At 39.8% G+C, this 15,962-nt stretch overlaps 1 protein-coding gene across 2 annotated transcripts in view; it reads right to left on the bottom strand.

Annotated features, from left to right (window-relative positions):
• Positions 1 to 3,514: 3,514 nt before the first annotated feature.
• Positions 3,515 to 15,962, bottom strand: part of HTR2A (5-hydroxytryptamine receptor 2A) — a 48,254-nt gene continuing 35,806 nt past the window's right edge. For both annotated transcript variants that reach the window (XM_073344253.1, XM_073344262.1), the window contains one exon: positions 3,515 to 4,873. In XM_073344253.1, coding sequence (XP_073200354.1) covers positions 4,074 to 4,873 — 800 coding nt within the window. In that variant the 3' untranslated portion in view covers positions 3,515 to 4,073. The remainder of the gene's footprint in view (positions 4,874 to 15,962) is intronic.

Raw genomic sequence — 15,962 nt, 5'->3', positions numbered from 1 at the left:
GAGGGCACTTGATTAACAACCATCCTACTTTAACACACATTACAGTTGTAAATAAAATCATATGTACTGTACAGAACAATTAACAGTCTGATGTTTTAGGAAGGTGTTTATTTTATGCACATGGCAGGAAACAAAGCATTAAATGGTACAACACATTTCTTCTTATGATAATATTCACTTTAAAAAACTACCAAAAGATGGCGCTGTGGTCATGAAGTTGAGGTAAAATTTATGTATATGTGAACTGTCCTTATATTGTAGCTTATTATGGCACTTACTAATCTTACCTTTATAATACTCCCCTGAGTCAAATGAATTTGATAGGCTGATGAATACTGTAAGTAGCTTGTTGCTGGAACTGAGATATTTACAGTAAGATATTTATCGCCCATCCAAACAAAATACATTTCTGTTGTAGAGAAATACATTCAGTCAAAAGGTAGAATGATCATAATTTCCATATTTTTATTAAGTCATAAAGTTCCTTAAGGTGCTGTTCTGCTTTGTCTGACTCTAACAAAACATTTTAATATTTTTTTAACCTTCAGCAAACATAGTTCTCTTAAAATTTACCCAAACAAACAAAAAAACCACCCCAATAACTTTAGACAAGCTTCCAGTTTATAAAGGAACTGACGGCATTTGAGTGCTTTAATCTGCTTGGCTAGCAGTGGGATTTAAGAAAACAATTAAACATTAGAGCACAATTTCACATTAAAATTTTTCAAAATACAACAAACATTCTTCTCTTGTGTTTATTTACATAAACATTTATGTTATATGTATTCAAAATAGAATGCATCTTACCGTTAGGCACAAATTACATATATACAGTACATGATTGGATGAATGGGATAGAAATGGAGGATTTTTTGCCCTACTATATATAAAAATGGGCATAGTCGCCACAAACTAAGGAAATATTCTCTAATAGAAGCTTAAAGTCACTGGACACTTTTCAGATGCTGTTGAAAAAATAAATTATTATTAAATAGCAGAGGCTGGTTGAAACATTTTAGATGAAAGGTTTTTTCCATCAAAAATGCTGTTAGATTGCAAATGTTTCTCAGATCCAGGGTGGCAGAGACAGAGAGAGAGAGAGAGAACCCCCACCCCAAAATAGCCAACAGCCTGCTGATTCAGAGCACAGAGACTTGAAATTGGGTCTCCCACATCCCAGGTGAGAGCCCTAACAGCTGAGTTAACCTGGGGTGGTGGTGGTGTTGTGTGTGTCATTTTTTCATGAAAAATGTCACGAGGTCTCATTTTTCTCTGATGTGGAACCAAAACAAATGTCAAAATCTTAATTTTTTTCATGAAGTGGAATAATTTCCCCCCACCAGCCCTAGTAAGCAGTACTGTATTTCAGTTCAGACAGTGGCTAGATATCAGCAGGGCGCTATAAATTCTGGTCTTGAAATGGCTAAATCCTGATGTCTACCAACAATAAAATTTATCTCTTAGTTGATATCTATTTATTAACTGTCTTGCAAATCTATTACTGCAAACTAGGGGGCTGTTGTCCTTATTCAGGCAAAGCTCATTGAAGTCTATGGGAATGTTGCAAGAGCAAGGCTGCAGGATCAGGTACAGTAGCAATCAAATTGTCAAAGATATTTATGAAGAGCCAGAGACATTCATCTTTGTCTGTTATGCATTCCATTATCTTTGTTTAAAGAGGCTTCTTGGGCTAAAACTGTTGTTCTCTCCGCATAAGCAACTATCTGAGAGCTAATGAGATTAAAAATCAAGTATCATATATCCATGTCTTGTACATTGCGTTCTAATGGAAAGGTAAGTTCTTTATTACCAAGATGAATTAATTAAAAGGACACTGTCAGGTAGCATAGGTCTAAAATATAGGTTTTATTTTAATAAGTTTTAAAGAACCATATATAAATAGACATCCTTTAATGAAATGTAAAACAATTAATTAAAATCACTTGTTTAGACTGCAATATTTCCCTTCAGTTTGCAACCTGAGCAATGCAACATTGTAATAGTCTTGTTAGAGACAGAAAATGAAATTTTCGAGAAATGGGGAGTCCGCTTTTGTTGGCCAAGCTGAATAAAATGCAGAAAATAAACAAACAGTATAAATAGTGGAAATTAAATGCTCCGTTATGTCTGTAAAGCACAGCCCAGTGGGGGAGATTGCATGAAGAAGCACTCACCCACTCAGAAGCTTCAGAAAATATTGTGCTTCAGGGAAACACCGTGGCTTCTCAGATCTCCTAGACATGCACTAGCAGTGAGTAATGATTGCACTGAAGTCAGTGCAGACTGAAATGCGACTTGTTCTTTGCACCTGGGAAGGCTCCTATGACCCATGCCACCATGCACTTGGTGCAAGGTCGCGATAGGCACTAAATTAGATTTTTAAGATTGTTTCATTTTTTATCATCTAAGGGAATTTGGTTTGGGGCCAAATGCTAAAGTCCTCACTCAGTATTTACTCACTCCTTATGCTGGTGAAACTTAGTGTCTTAATGAAGACATAACTTTTGACCTAATAGTGACCCTTTATTTTCAGTTGATAGGCTCTAAAACTGAACAGTACCTTGCTTTTCTTATACCTGTTTGTAAAGTTCATGTAATTGTCTAGTATTTGGACGCAATCTTGCAGATAGTAGCAACAGCTGTAATTTTACTCCCACACGGAATCCTACTGGGTTCAGTGGAAACACATGCTATACCTGGTAGTAAATGTTTGCATGATTAGGCCTTTTTATCAAAGTAAAATATTGATGCTTTTTAAATAATCTAACTATCCTGCCATTTAAGTCTGTGCAGGTAGAATCCTACACCATTTGCAGAATCTCATTATTTTCAGTGGGCCTCCACAAAATGTAAGGATCTGCCCAGGAATCCCTCATTAAGATTGTAGCCAAATAATGCAAGGAGCCCAGCATTCCTGAGGAACCCTCTAACAACAGCAAAACAGTTTGCATATGTGATGGAGGAAAACCAAATTCTAGTAAGAAAAAACACTTCTTTTTCAGTCTTCTAATTATTCTCAGTATAGAAACATTAAAACAAAACAAGGAACAGAAATGGGGAAAGATATTCTATTAAAGCCCACTCCTTACTCATGCAGAATGCCCATTGAAGTTAATTATATTTGAAACCTATGGGAGCTGTAAAGAGAAATGTCAACGGGATTAAGCCTGAAATTATTTAGCAGTGTTAGGCCTGATTTTCCACTCTGTTACCTCACTTACACTGTTGTAAAATCAGTATAATGTAGTAGAGAACCAAGCTCAATAGAGGCTTTTTGTAACAATATACTTTAAAGTCTAAACCAGTGTATGTGAAACATTCAGAATAGGGGATAAAATGAAATAGAAAGTAGAGCTCAATAATGTTTGTAGTGACAAATGAACATTCAAATTTAATTTACTTTTGAAGAGAACTAACTTGAAGTACAGAACAAATGGCAGAAAGGCCAACAACATTTCAGAATTGTAATTGGAAAGGAAAAATATCCATAAAAACACCAATTTTTTCACATAGTTGATCTATACAGGTTTTCAGAGCATTTTCTTTAATATTTAAATATATATCCATTTTCTTTAATATTTTAAATATATATCCATAAATTAACTGATGCTTTCTTTCCTGTAAAATCTTGTAAAGTGCTCATTCAGTTAATGATAATAAAATTACATTGTAGCAAGACAAATTAATTCAAACGTAACCAGCAAGTAAACCAAACAATAGCTTTGTTTTCATTTGCAGAAGGAAAAGAAACACTTTAATTTCGTCACAGCCCATGGTATAATAATACAATAAATTGCATTTTTTCTTTAAGAAATATATTATTTAGGATACTAAAAAAATAAGTTTAATAAAGCCTTTCCTTAAAACAGCTGAAATACTGTATGAAAAAAATGCACATTTGATAGCATTTTAACCCTGTTTGTCATCAACTGGATAACATGAGTATGTGATGCTACTGAAGTTCTCTTAGACAGGGCTAATTTTCCTACGCTATCAAAGCTTCTCAGAGTTAGGTGAAGTTTTCTGAGTACATACCATTGGTTGCCATGGCAGCTGTTGACAGGCTAGCAGAGTCACACACAGCTAACCTTTTCACTGTCTGGGCTAATACTGCCCTTTGATGTACTATCTAAAGGATGTATTCCGATTGTAACCATAGAATAATCCTTGGCCATCATTTTAGCCTCTTTTTTTAAACTCTTCATTTGTGCTAGCTGGAGTTGGCTGGAGTTATACGCTAAAGCAGGTATGGTGTTCACTAAAATCAGCTGTAAAGGCTTCTTCTCCTCCTTGTATCGACACTGAATATAACGTGAGAAAGCAGAACGGTAGGTTTTATTGAACAGTGTGTATACTAATGGGTTGACAGCCGAAGAAAGGTAGCCAATCCAGACAAATACATTAAGCAGTCCTCCAATGACTTTTTCATTGCAAGATTTCTTGCAAATGACTGCCATCACATTGGTGATGAAAAACGGGCACCACATCACAACAAACAGAAAGAAGACGATACCAAGTACCTTGGAAGCTTTTTGTTCATTACTGATTGACTGCATAGTCCTCCTTCCTGAATTCCCCAGCTCTCTGTTCAAAGAGCGTTGAAAGAGTTTCTCTGATGACAGAGAACTTTGAGGGAGAAAACTAAATGAAGCAAACTTGGTCTTTGTGCCAAGGTCATTAATGCATAAGGTAGCTTCTTTCTGAAGTGATTTTATAGTTAAAAAATAGGTGACCACCATGATGGTTAAAGGAATGAAGAACGCCACAAAAGAGCCTATTAAGACAAAGCTCTCATCAGCCAGCAGGCAGCTACCTTTCTTGAACACTTTGGAATCATCTTGTAGTCCAAACACAGGTACCGGCATTGAGATACCTGAAGATTGGTTAGAGAAAAGAAATAGAGAATTTCATGCACATTAATTATAAATAAATAAATACAAAAAAATACACATCATTTGACAAAACATGAAGAAGTGTGGCATACAGTTACTCGGCATAACCTATAACTGATACAAAGAGGTTAGATTAAAAGACATTCCAAAACTAATTCAAAGCACTCCCCCAGTGCCTCCAACTCATGTGCAACAGTCTGCTGATTCCATTCCTGTCTCACCCTTTGAGCTAGGACGACAGGGGTACCACAGGGAAAGAATGCCGTTTGTACGTTTTGTCTTGGAGCATGTAATTTTTGGAAGAGAAGCTTCTGTTTGGAGTGTTACTATGGTCACAGCCCTAGTAGAGCTCCCCTGAGCGGGACACTCACCAGATTGCTGGGTTTGGATCCCACCGCACACTGTACTCTTAAGCGTCCCGTGATCTAAGCAGGCTGCAGCTTGTGGGCACTCTGAGTTTACAGGTCACCTCTTCAGGGGCATGAAGCAAACTTGGTCTTTGTGCCAAGGTCATTAATGCATGAGGTAGCTTCTTTCTGAGGTGATTTTTGTAGTTAAAAAATTTCTGTGAACACAAACAGCGTGGACGCAAACAGACCCACAGGCTTTGTAAGGGTTCCAGAAACCAATCAACTTTTTTACTTTAGCTAGCACAAGAAATATACAGATCTAGACAAAACAATAAAATGCTGTACACCATTCCCTGCCTAGTTTCCTCACCACTTTAGAGCATACTTTGGGCTAAGGCCAAGTCCTCTAAGGAGTCCAGGATACCCCTCCAGCATGTGGCCTCTCTGATACTTGCTCACTCATTCACTCTCTCCCCTTGCTGCAGTCAGGTTTCTTCTTCTGTGGCTGGTTTTGCAATTAAAAGAACCCCTCTGCTACAAAAGCATACCCCTCTGTTCCTCTCTTCTGCCCACACTTCTTTTGTCTCTGAGTGTCCCTCTGGATTCCTTCCAAGTCTCTCAGGCTATGTCTACACAGGGCTAAAAGTCCTGTGGCTGGCCTGGGTCAGCTGACTTGGGCTGCAGGGCTAAAAATTGTATAGACATCCGGGCGTGGCCTGGAGCCTGAATTTTGGGACCCTCACTGGGACCCAGAGCTCGGTCTGGAACTTGAGCCCCAGCGTCTTCACAGCACTTTTTCAGCCATGAGCCTGAGCCTTATGAACCCGAGCCTCATGAACCCGAGTGTAGACGTACCCAGTGTGATAAAGACCCAGTGCTAACAACTGATTTCTTAGTTCTTTTGTTTGGGGATTTTCCACTCTCCAAATTCCAGTCCCCCGCAGAGAAATTGGATAAAACTGGCTTAATCTAGGCAGGAGTTAGTCTCTAGGTAAGATCTATTTAGGTCCTGATAGAGTATAACAATTGGCCTATTCATGAATAGACTTGTCAGCACCACTCCCGTGACTCCTTAGTACAAGGAGTGCTAGTAAAAGGGTCATAAAACATAAGGGCGCAGGCAGGTTATAAAATCAAACTGGAATTCATAAGTTGTACATAGACAGATTCCCCAAATTGTCACAACTATCCTAGAAAGGGGCTGCAGTTACCCTTGCAGAGGCCCGGTTGAGAGGGGTCGGAGAGAGAACAGGACCCACAAATGCCGGGGTGGAGGTGATCTTTGGTCAGGTAGGGCCACATCCTCTCTTCCTGGCTGACAGTTTGGCTGTCTTTGTACCACACAATCCCGTTTACAAAACCTGTCCCTGATGCAGGACTGAATATTGCTTCTCCTATAGAGCTGTCGTCTAATGGGCTTGATGAAGATGAAGCGGTCCAAGGTGAATGGAGTTTACTACTTGGCCCTGCAACTTATTATATGACTGTAACTCAACATACGTTTCAAGGAAAGACAGCTAACGTTTGTGCTGCTGTCTTTTCTCCTCAGGGGTTCTGCTTGGAGAGAGCAATTTGAAGTTGCTCATAGTGCTCCAAAGGAGCCCCATTGACCTAGGAGTCTGGGGGATGCACGAATCCGAGGCTACCTTATTGCTGGTGAACCAGTGGCACCCAGGGCTCAGTGTTACCCATATAGTTCACCCCTTCTCTGATTACTACTATCATCCCTGCCAAGGTTGACTTGACCTGAACTTGAACTGTACCAAAAACTGCAGGCATTTCAATAAAAAGACCATGGGAAGTTATTCTCAGGCCTCCTACAAAAGATTTATCCTCCCCACTGCACATCACTCAGTATTTTTAGCCTAGTCAGAAGCTCTTAGTCAGAGTGCTTTAAATCTTCAACTGAAAAAGGCCCAGCTGCAGCCTTTACTCTCCACAGCAGCCCCAGAAAGAAGGGAGGAGGCAATGTGGATTACAACTGAGAAAAGCATTTAAGAGAGCAGCAGGAGGTGGAGGGCAATTTTGAAAATAATGACAAGAGGGCCCAGGTTTCAGAGGCGTAATCACTACTATCCTTGTTGATGTTAAGACTTTTATAACACAAGTTCACACATGCAAACTTACTCTACTGGGCAAGAAAACCTGGGTTTTCTGAAGGAGACTAAGGGGGTAAAGCACCCAACTGCTATTGGGTTTCAATGGGAGTTGTGCATCTAACTCCCCTGAAAGACAATTCCAGTCTCTATGTTCAACTTCTTCAAGTAGAAAAACTGAGGTGAAGAAGACTTGTCCGGTATCTGGGGACAAATTCTTCCCTAGTGTTCACCCCTCCCCTCCTAGGAAAGTTCTTCTTGGCTAGCAGGTAGTGTGCTCTGTCTGCTGCTCATTGGTGCCTTGATTGTTACATTGTCCTCCCTTTTGTTTGTTTTTGTCCATCTATTGTCTGTCATCCTGAGGTCCTTAGGGCAAGGACCATCTCTTTAGTTCATGTGTGTACAGTGCCTAGCACAGTGGAGCTCTGATGTGTGGTTTGAGCCCCTAGGTGCTACCACAGTCCACATTGATCATAGTAATTAATAACATAACATTACATATTAACATTAATGCCATTGTTTGGAATTTTCAATGCCTGTAGTAATACAAGAAGGCTCTTTATTCTGTTAATACTACAGTTATTTATTTATCTTCACAGCTCAAAATTGAGAGTCATAGTGACGGCATCCACGATGTTACAAAAAAACTGCCACTCTTATCTGTGCAGAACAGAATTTGATGGCAGGCCTGTGGTTTTGCCCTAACTATTTCTGTTGGATTGTTACAGAAACCTAATCACTCAAACATAACCTACACTGAGTTATTGTAAGAAGTGTCAACCTCATGGAGAATTTTACAGCAAGGGACCAATATGACTAGAAGCTCATGCAACCCAGCTGAAGTTACAGGGTATGTAACTCAGAACATATTTCAGACCCACAGACCAAGTCAATTCTACATGAATAGGAATCTACTAGAAATATATTTGTATGTGATGTTTGAGTAAATAGGGGCCCAATTGTGTGAGGTGCTGAGTACCTGCTGTGAGATGCTGAGCTTTCTCAATTACAATTGACTTCATTGGCAAATTGAATGAGAGTTGAGGGCACTCAACAGCTCACTATTAGGCTTTAGGCATGTACAAAAACACACCAATCAGAGCAATACCATAAGTTCCCCCATCCAGTTTTGCCTTGTACAGATAACCGCAGTTCTCTTTTTCTCACTTGATTCAAGGAACTACTGTGAGCTGTGTAGATAAAATACAAACCAGTGTCGACAGAATAGACTCCTTGCATTGCTACAGAGCATAATGTTTCAAAAGAGCAGAAATGCTATTAAGATGGTTAACAGTCCTAGAAAGTTGAAAATTCTCAGCATAACTACAGGCTTTTTCAAGTACAAAGCCAGAGTCAAACTTGTGAACTGGTAACACATCACGAACGAATAATCCAGTCATTCTAGGCTACCTTAAATGGGCATCATAAAATGTCAAAGATTCATTCATGAGAACTGGGATAAAGGCATTGGCAGATTTCCAGTGTCACAGTTTACTGCTTGAGTGATTGGTAAGGAGCTTTATTATCCATCTGTTTTGTTTGCTGTTGGCGATTTCTGGAGAATTGACAGCTTCTTAAATTCTTAAATTTCTTGCTTTCAAATAACCTCATCACTGTGACTGAGTGGTCGCTATCTTCAGTTTTTAACTGCAGTTTTCCCATTCCATTGTAGTTCCCTTACCAAATGTAATAAATAAGATTCACAATATAGATTTGGCATTGCCAGATGTAGCTGTTATATCTGTATTGTGCAAAATTGATCTTCAATTTTAATGATGCTCCAGCCATGTGGCTAATGGCTGTGCTATGTTCTATTGTATGGGAGACCCCAAGTTTGATTCCCAGTCCTGTTCTTTCTTTTCCTGCATAGGCAGAGGCTGGAAATGCTGTCAGATATTAAGAGGCAGGAAGTCTTACATTGCTCAACAACAAGCTTTCTGGTTAATTAAAGTGTGGGAATGACAGAATCTAATTAGGCAAAGGGAGTAAATTCAAAAGCAACAAATTTAAAATGATTAATAAAAGGAAATGTTTTTTTAACACAATACATAATTAACCTGTGAAACTCACAGCTAAGGCTATTATTTTAGTAGGTGTTTTAAACAGGATCACATGTTTATATGATTAAGAATGCCATCCACATTTACACTAACTGGGATACAACTATAAAGGACATCCTAACTCATGCTTCAGGAGCGCATAAAGGAACAGATCTGGTCTAAATTTTAATCATTCATTTATTGATTGATTTATAAAATACACATGTGTTTATAGAAGTTAACAATCATAAATTAAAAATAGAATTGACAAAAGTTAATTCAAAAATAATTCCCTCTTCCACCAATCTACTCTGTGCAGGATGCTTACTATGGAAAAGCCTGAGCAAATAGATAGGCAATGCAGCATTTCCTAAAGGACAACAAATTTAAGCTTTTTGGAAACTTTTAGCAAGTGTATTCCAGTGCATGTTTGGACAGGTGGTCTCTAGGGATGCATCTTACTCACTGAAACTAATGGCAATACTCCCATTGACTTAAGTCGTGCAAGGTAAGGCCCTAAGGTAGCCAAAAGCCAAACTACACGGGACTTTATAAAACTGGACTTTACACAGAGCTTTATAGGATTCTGCCCTGAGAAACAAATGGGCAACCAGTGCAGTATACAGAGCACAGGTGTGTTATGCTCCATATGAAGAACACCATTAAGTAATGGCCTGATCCAAAGCCCATTGAAGCCAGTGGAAAGACTCCTATTGCTGAATTTTGAATCAGGCCTTAACTGGGTGACCACATTCCATATAAGCCATGGGTTCTCCAAGGATAGCTCCCTGGGGTATACATTACAGTAATCCAGACTTAGCACTGACCAAACACTTTACACGGGATCTGTATTTGATAACAAAGACTCAACTTTTATCATGCATTACAGGAACTCGCTGAGTTTATCCTGTAGGATGCAGACCAATTCGTTTATTTCTGCTTGATGATCCAGACATGAAGTGTCTCACACCTTACAATGTCCTTGCTCCCATATCCTTGCTCTTGGTGACTCTGTGGATTTATATTAAGAGGCATAGGGAATGTCCTGAAACTTCACATCTCAAGATCAGATCAATCAGTTTCAAAGCTCAAAGCTCACCCAATACTACCAGCTGACAAAGATCAGGGAGGGCAATATTTTGAAAACTGAATATGTATTATAAATATTATACTTCCTGTGGTTTAAGGGGATTTATTTATGATTTAAACACATCTAAAAAGCGACTGTCCAAAACTCTAGGTGCTTTTAACAAACCATAGAACATGATGCATACAAAAGCAGTAAGTGATAAATCCTCAATCACATGGCACAACTAGACCAACAAAAAGGCTATCTCAATATATCAAATCTCAACTACTCCAAATCAAAACAATACTAACTGTCATGCATTTCTCCCCAAAAGTCGGAGAAAATTGATAAAGGACATGGTTTACTGGTATTCTCTGGTTGCTTTGCAGACACACAGCAACCATAAACCGAGTTTAACTGGACGAGTAAACTTGCGTTTACAGCTGCTTTGCAAAACCAGCATAGCACAAAACAGCTGGAGTGTACCAGTGAATCTGAGCTGGAATTTGCAACATGTTCTAAAGATCAACAGATTTGAGCTATGCTGGATAAAGGGGTGGAGAATGGAGTGAATTGTAAAGTCTCAAAGTCCCCTCAACACCCTGCCATCAGTTCCCTCTCATTTAAATCTGGGAGCTCCAACACAAGGTCCGTCACTGCAGCAGTGTTAATTTAAATTGGTCTTTGATACTGTCTGAGCACTGTTACATACATTTAAGAACTGTCTGAAGTACTATAAACACATTTTAAATTTTATCTATAACAAAATTCTGCCTTTTTGACCACCTCTAAAGTAAAAAAAAAAATCACCTGCCTAAATCTTGCCCATCACCATATTTCAGACATATTCAAGCTATGGGCCAAATTGTGGCCAGCGATGGGGACCCTGCAGAGTTGCACTGCCTGGAGGGAGCTCAGGGAGGGATTGTTACTCAGGGAAGTACAATCTGTCCTTCAAGCAGCTCAGTGTGTCCAGGTTGCCCCACTTTTTGGAATGGAGTAATTTGCTCCCTGCAAAACACTTGGCTTTCTCTGCCAGCTGGTGCCTCTTTTGGAGTGATGTTACCCACAGGATGCCCACAGGAAGTATCCTCTGTCCTCCTTTGAGTGCAGCGTCTACAACTGTGATTGGTCCTTGCATTGGGAGCACATGGGTGGGAAAGCTGCTTGTGCACTTTCCTTTACACGCCCACACAAGGGCCACTCACAGTCTGGCTCTGTCTCTCTACTGGACACATGCAAGTTATACAACACAAGTTATACCATTATATGAGCATTTTTATATGTTTATCTGACTTTTGTATGAATCCAAATGTATTCTCTGAAACCCTGCCCAGCTCTGGTAATGACAAATCTCTCTCTTTTATGTTATAATTTCATCTCTGCCCAAATGCTGCCAGCCTTATATTAACTCTAGTTCCAGCAATGCATTTCTCTTTCTTAGAACAAAAGCATCCAGCCTAGCCTGAGACAGCAGGGGCTGCACTTCCATTCTCCTCCTCTGTCACATTGCACCAAATCCCATGCTGCACCAGCTAATTACAGCTTAATGTTGGTAATCAGAAAGGGCGGTTTGGCATCCCTTTGCCCTTGGTTGGCAATATTTTGGGATCACAGCTTCTAATCCTATCCAGGCCAGTTCATCCCTCCCTCGTAAAGAGTCAGTTCCATGAAGTTCATGTTTGGTTTAGACCATGAAAACGGAGGTGAAGATTTTCAAAGCTGCCTAGGGGATTTCATTGGGAATCGGGTGTCCAAAATCTCTAGGTGGTTTGAAAATCTCCACCTGAGGTTCTGTCTGCTCTGTGTGAACCTTAAACATCTCATGGCTGTTTTAGTAAGTGTAGTGTAAATTTCCGCTCACTCACTGTTGGACAGTGCATAATATGCCAGCTAGCTGCTACCCTGTACCCTAGGATGTGACTGCATTTCAATGTGTATGTGTTTATTATTATTTCTTTCACAAATCCACAGAAAATATCATCTTTCAGATGGATTTCATATACAGCTAGTAGGACACAATGTCTGATACTATTTCCTTTTAATATTTCAATATTCCCTACAGAGACACAGGACAGTATTCCCTGACATCTTCCTCTGAGGCGCCATCTACACAGGAGAGTGTACAATAAAGAAAAACGTTGCTCCTAAATTTTCCATATTACTCCCTGTAGTCATAACTTACTTTTATATACAAGTACACATGACTGGTTTTATCTAACTCTGACCTGGAACATTTTATGAATTCATATAAATCATTTAATGTTACCGGCAGAGCAAATTACTTAAGACTTTTCTCACCCCTTTAACTTTCACTTAGAGTAACGTGATTCCAGCTGGAATATTATATCATAACTACTGAAGTGACTTTGTTTTCTGCTGTCCATGAGAACTTTCAGAAAGCATATTTTTTAGCCCAACAAAAGATATATACATGTACTTTTCTGTGGGGCTTGAAGAAATTATTGTAAATTATTGCAATATAATGCTAGATATTGTTGCATTATGGAACAAGTCAAGACTGAGGGTTTGTCTACACTGCAATCAGGAAGTGTGATTCATGCACATGGGTAAAACTAGCCCATGCCACAGCCAATGCTGCCAGCTGCTTCCCTACTATTATTACCCAATCTAGTTAGATCAAAGCTACCTCGAGTATGTCTACATGTGCCACAGTTACACCTTCTGATTGTACTGTAGACATAGCCTGAGCCTCTGCCCCAAAATGTTTACAGTCTGTGTCCTTAGATCTACAGCTTGTTTCATGCAGGTACAGAGGCACCTGCATAGAGTAGTTTGTAGGACTGGGACATGTGTTAAACAAGAACAAACCAGGAGAAGATGAACACTATAAGGAGGGGTTAGATAAGAGTGAAGACAAGATGATTACCAAGTCACTGGGATGACTAATGCATGCATCTTGAGGTTTACAATTTTTAAATATCCACAAATAGACTAAAGTTTATAAATCTCTTAAAGAATGTTTGAGAAGGGATTTAAAGGAGGAGGGTTCTCTGTGAATTGGAAATAAGAGCATGGCATAAACAGGTTTGGGGTCTGAACCAAACCCCAGTGAAGTAATTGGAAAGACTCCTGTAGCCTTAGGAAGTTGAAATATAGAGCACAAATATCTTCTGATATGGACACATTAGGATTTGAGTTGATCACATTTCATAAACTTAGCAGGATTTGCCTTAGTCAGTGTTCAGAAGGTAAGCCTTCAAGGGAATAAGAGAGTTGCAGGAAGTTGTGCTGTCTAGTCATTAAAGTGCAGGACAGGAAAGTAGGAGATCGGAAGTGTTGATTGGCTGCTGCTGTGCCACTATCCCAGAAGTACTATTTTTTGGAGCAGTATTGCTAATGTCATGTCTACACTGGAGCTGGAAGGCAAAATTTCCAGCTTGAGTACACACAGAACCATAGAAATGTAGGGCTGGAAAGGACCTTGAGAAGTCGTCTTCTCCATCCCCCTGCACTGAGACAGGATCTAAACCATCCCTGACAGGTGTTTGTCTAACTTGTTCTTAAAAACCTCCAGTGACCGGGATTCCACAACCTCCCTTGGAAGTCAATTCCAGTACTTAACTATCCTTAAAGTTAGAAAGTTTTTTCTTAATATCTAACCTAAACCTCCCTTGCTGCAGATTAAGCCCATTACTTTTTGTCCTACCTTCAGTGGACATGGAGACCAATTGATCACTGTCCTCTTTATAACAGCCCTTCACATATTTGAAGACTGGCATTATGTCTCCCCTCAGTCTTTTTTTCTCAAGACTACACATACTTAGTTTTTTTAACCTTTCCTCATAGGTTGTGTTTTTTAACCCTTTTTATAATTCTTGTTGCTCTTCTCTGGACTCTGTCCAATTTTTCTACATCTTTCCTAAAGTGTGGCACCCAGAATTGGACACAATACTCTAGCTGAGGCTTTACCAGTGCTGAGGAAAGCGGAACAATTACTTCCTGTGTCATACATATGACACTCCTGTTAAGACACTCCATAATGATATTCACTTTTTTTTGCAACTGCATCACATTGTTGACTCATATTCAATTTGTGATCCACTATAACCCCCAGATCCTTTTCAGCACTACTCCCACCTAGCCAGTTATTCCCTATGTTATAGTTGTGCATTGACTTTTCCTTTCTAAGTAAAACACTTTGCACTTCTCTTTATTGAATTTAACATTGTTGATTTCAAACAAACTCTCCAATTTGTCAAGGTCAGTTTTAGTTCTAATCCTGTGTTCACAAGTGCTTGCAACTCCTCTCAGCTTGGTGTCATCAGCGAATTTTATAAGCATACTTTCCATTCCATTATCCAAGTCACTCATTTTGAATACTACTGGACTCAGGACTGACCTCACTAGATACAGCCTCCCAGTTTGACAGTGAACCATTGATAACTACTCTTTGAGCATGTAAGGAGAGTGGTCAGTTTGGATGAGCTATTGCCAGCAGGAGAGTGAGTGTGTGGGGGAGGAGGGGTGAGAAAACCTGTATTTGTGCTGGAAATGGCCCACTTTGATTATCATGCACATTGTAGGGAGAGTGGTCGCTTTGGATGAGTTATTACCAGCAGGAGAGTGAGTTTGTGTGTGTGGTTTTTGGAGGGGGGTGGGGGTGTGAGAAAACCTGGATTTGTGCTGGAAATGGCCCACCTTGATTATCATACACATTTTAAAGAGAGTGGTCACTTTGGATGGGCTATTACCAGCAGGAGAGTGAGTTTGTGTGTGGGGGGGGAGGGTGAGAAAACCTGGATTTGTGCTGGAAATGGCCCAACTTGATGATCACTTTAGATAAGCTATTACCAGCAGGACAGTGGGGTGGGAGGAGGTATTGTTTCATGGTCTCTGTGTATATATAATGTCTTCTGCAGTTTCCACAGTATGCATCCGATGAAGTGAACTGTAGCTCACGAAAGCTCATGCTCAAATAAATTGGTTAGTCTCTAAGGTGCCACAAGTACTCCTTTTCTTTTTGCGAATACAGACTAACACGGCTGCTACTCTGAAACCTTTCCTTTTCTTTGAGAATGGTTCTTCCCTCATGCCGCCTCCTTATAGTCATTTCATCTAGACCACATTTCTCTTGTTTCCTTGTGGGAATCGCATGTGGCAGTGTCTGATCGAGCTAGCACGCTGAGCCTGAAGTGGAGGCTAGCTGCCCTGTGGATGATACCACGTGAGACCCTAGGTATGTAGTCAGGTGGCTAGTCTCTCCCACTACTTGTGCTGCCACAGCTAAACTTCTATTTTAGCACACTAGCTTGATCAGAGCTAGTGAAGGTAAGTCTGCTCAAGCAGGAGATTACTCCTTTGACTTAAAAGTGCAGACAAACCCTAAGAAGGGAATAGCTACAACATCTTTAAAAAAAAAAATACAGAAGGGGATAACTTAATACCTGCTGTAACACCACTGAACTCAATGTAGTTACCTCAGGGTTGAATTTAGTCCAAATTGTGTACTCATAGGCCCTCACTAATGGTGTATTGTGATAAATTTCCCAGGT

Source organism: Lepidochelys kempii, chromosome 1 (assembly GCF_965140265.1).
Source record: "Lepidochelys kempii isolate rLepKem1 chromosome 1, rLepKem1.hap2, whole genome shotgun sequence".
Classification (NCBI taxonomy): domain Eukaryota; kingdom Metazoa; phylum Chordata; order Testudines; family Cheloniidae; genus Lepidochelys; species Lepidochelys kempii.
The sequence above is the reverse complement of the archived record's forward strand: the minus strand, read 5'-3'. Positions and strand labels throughout refer to the sequence as shown.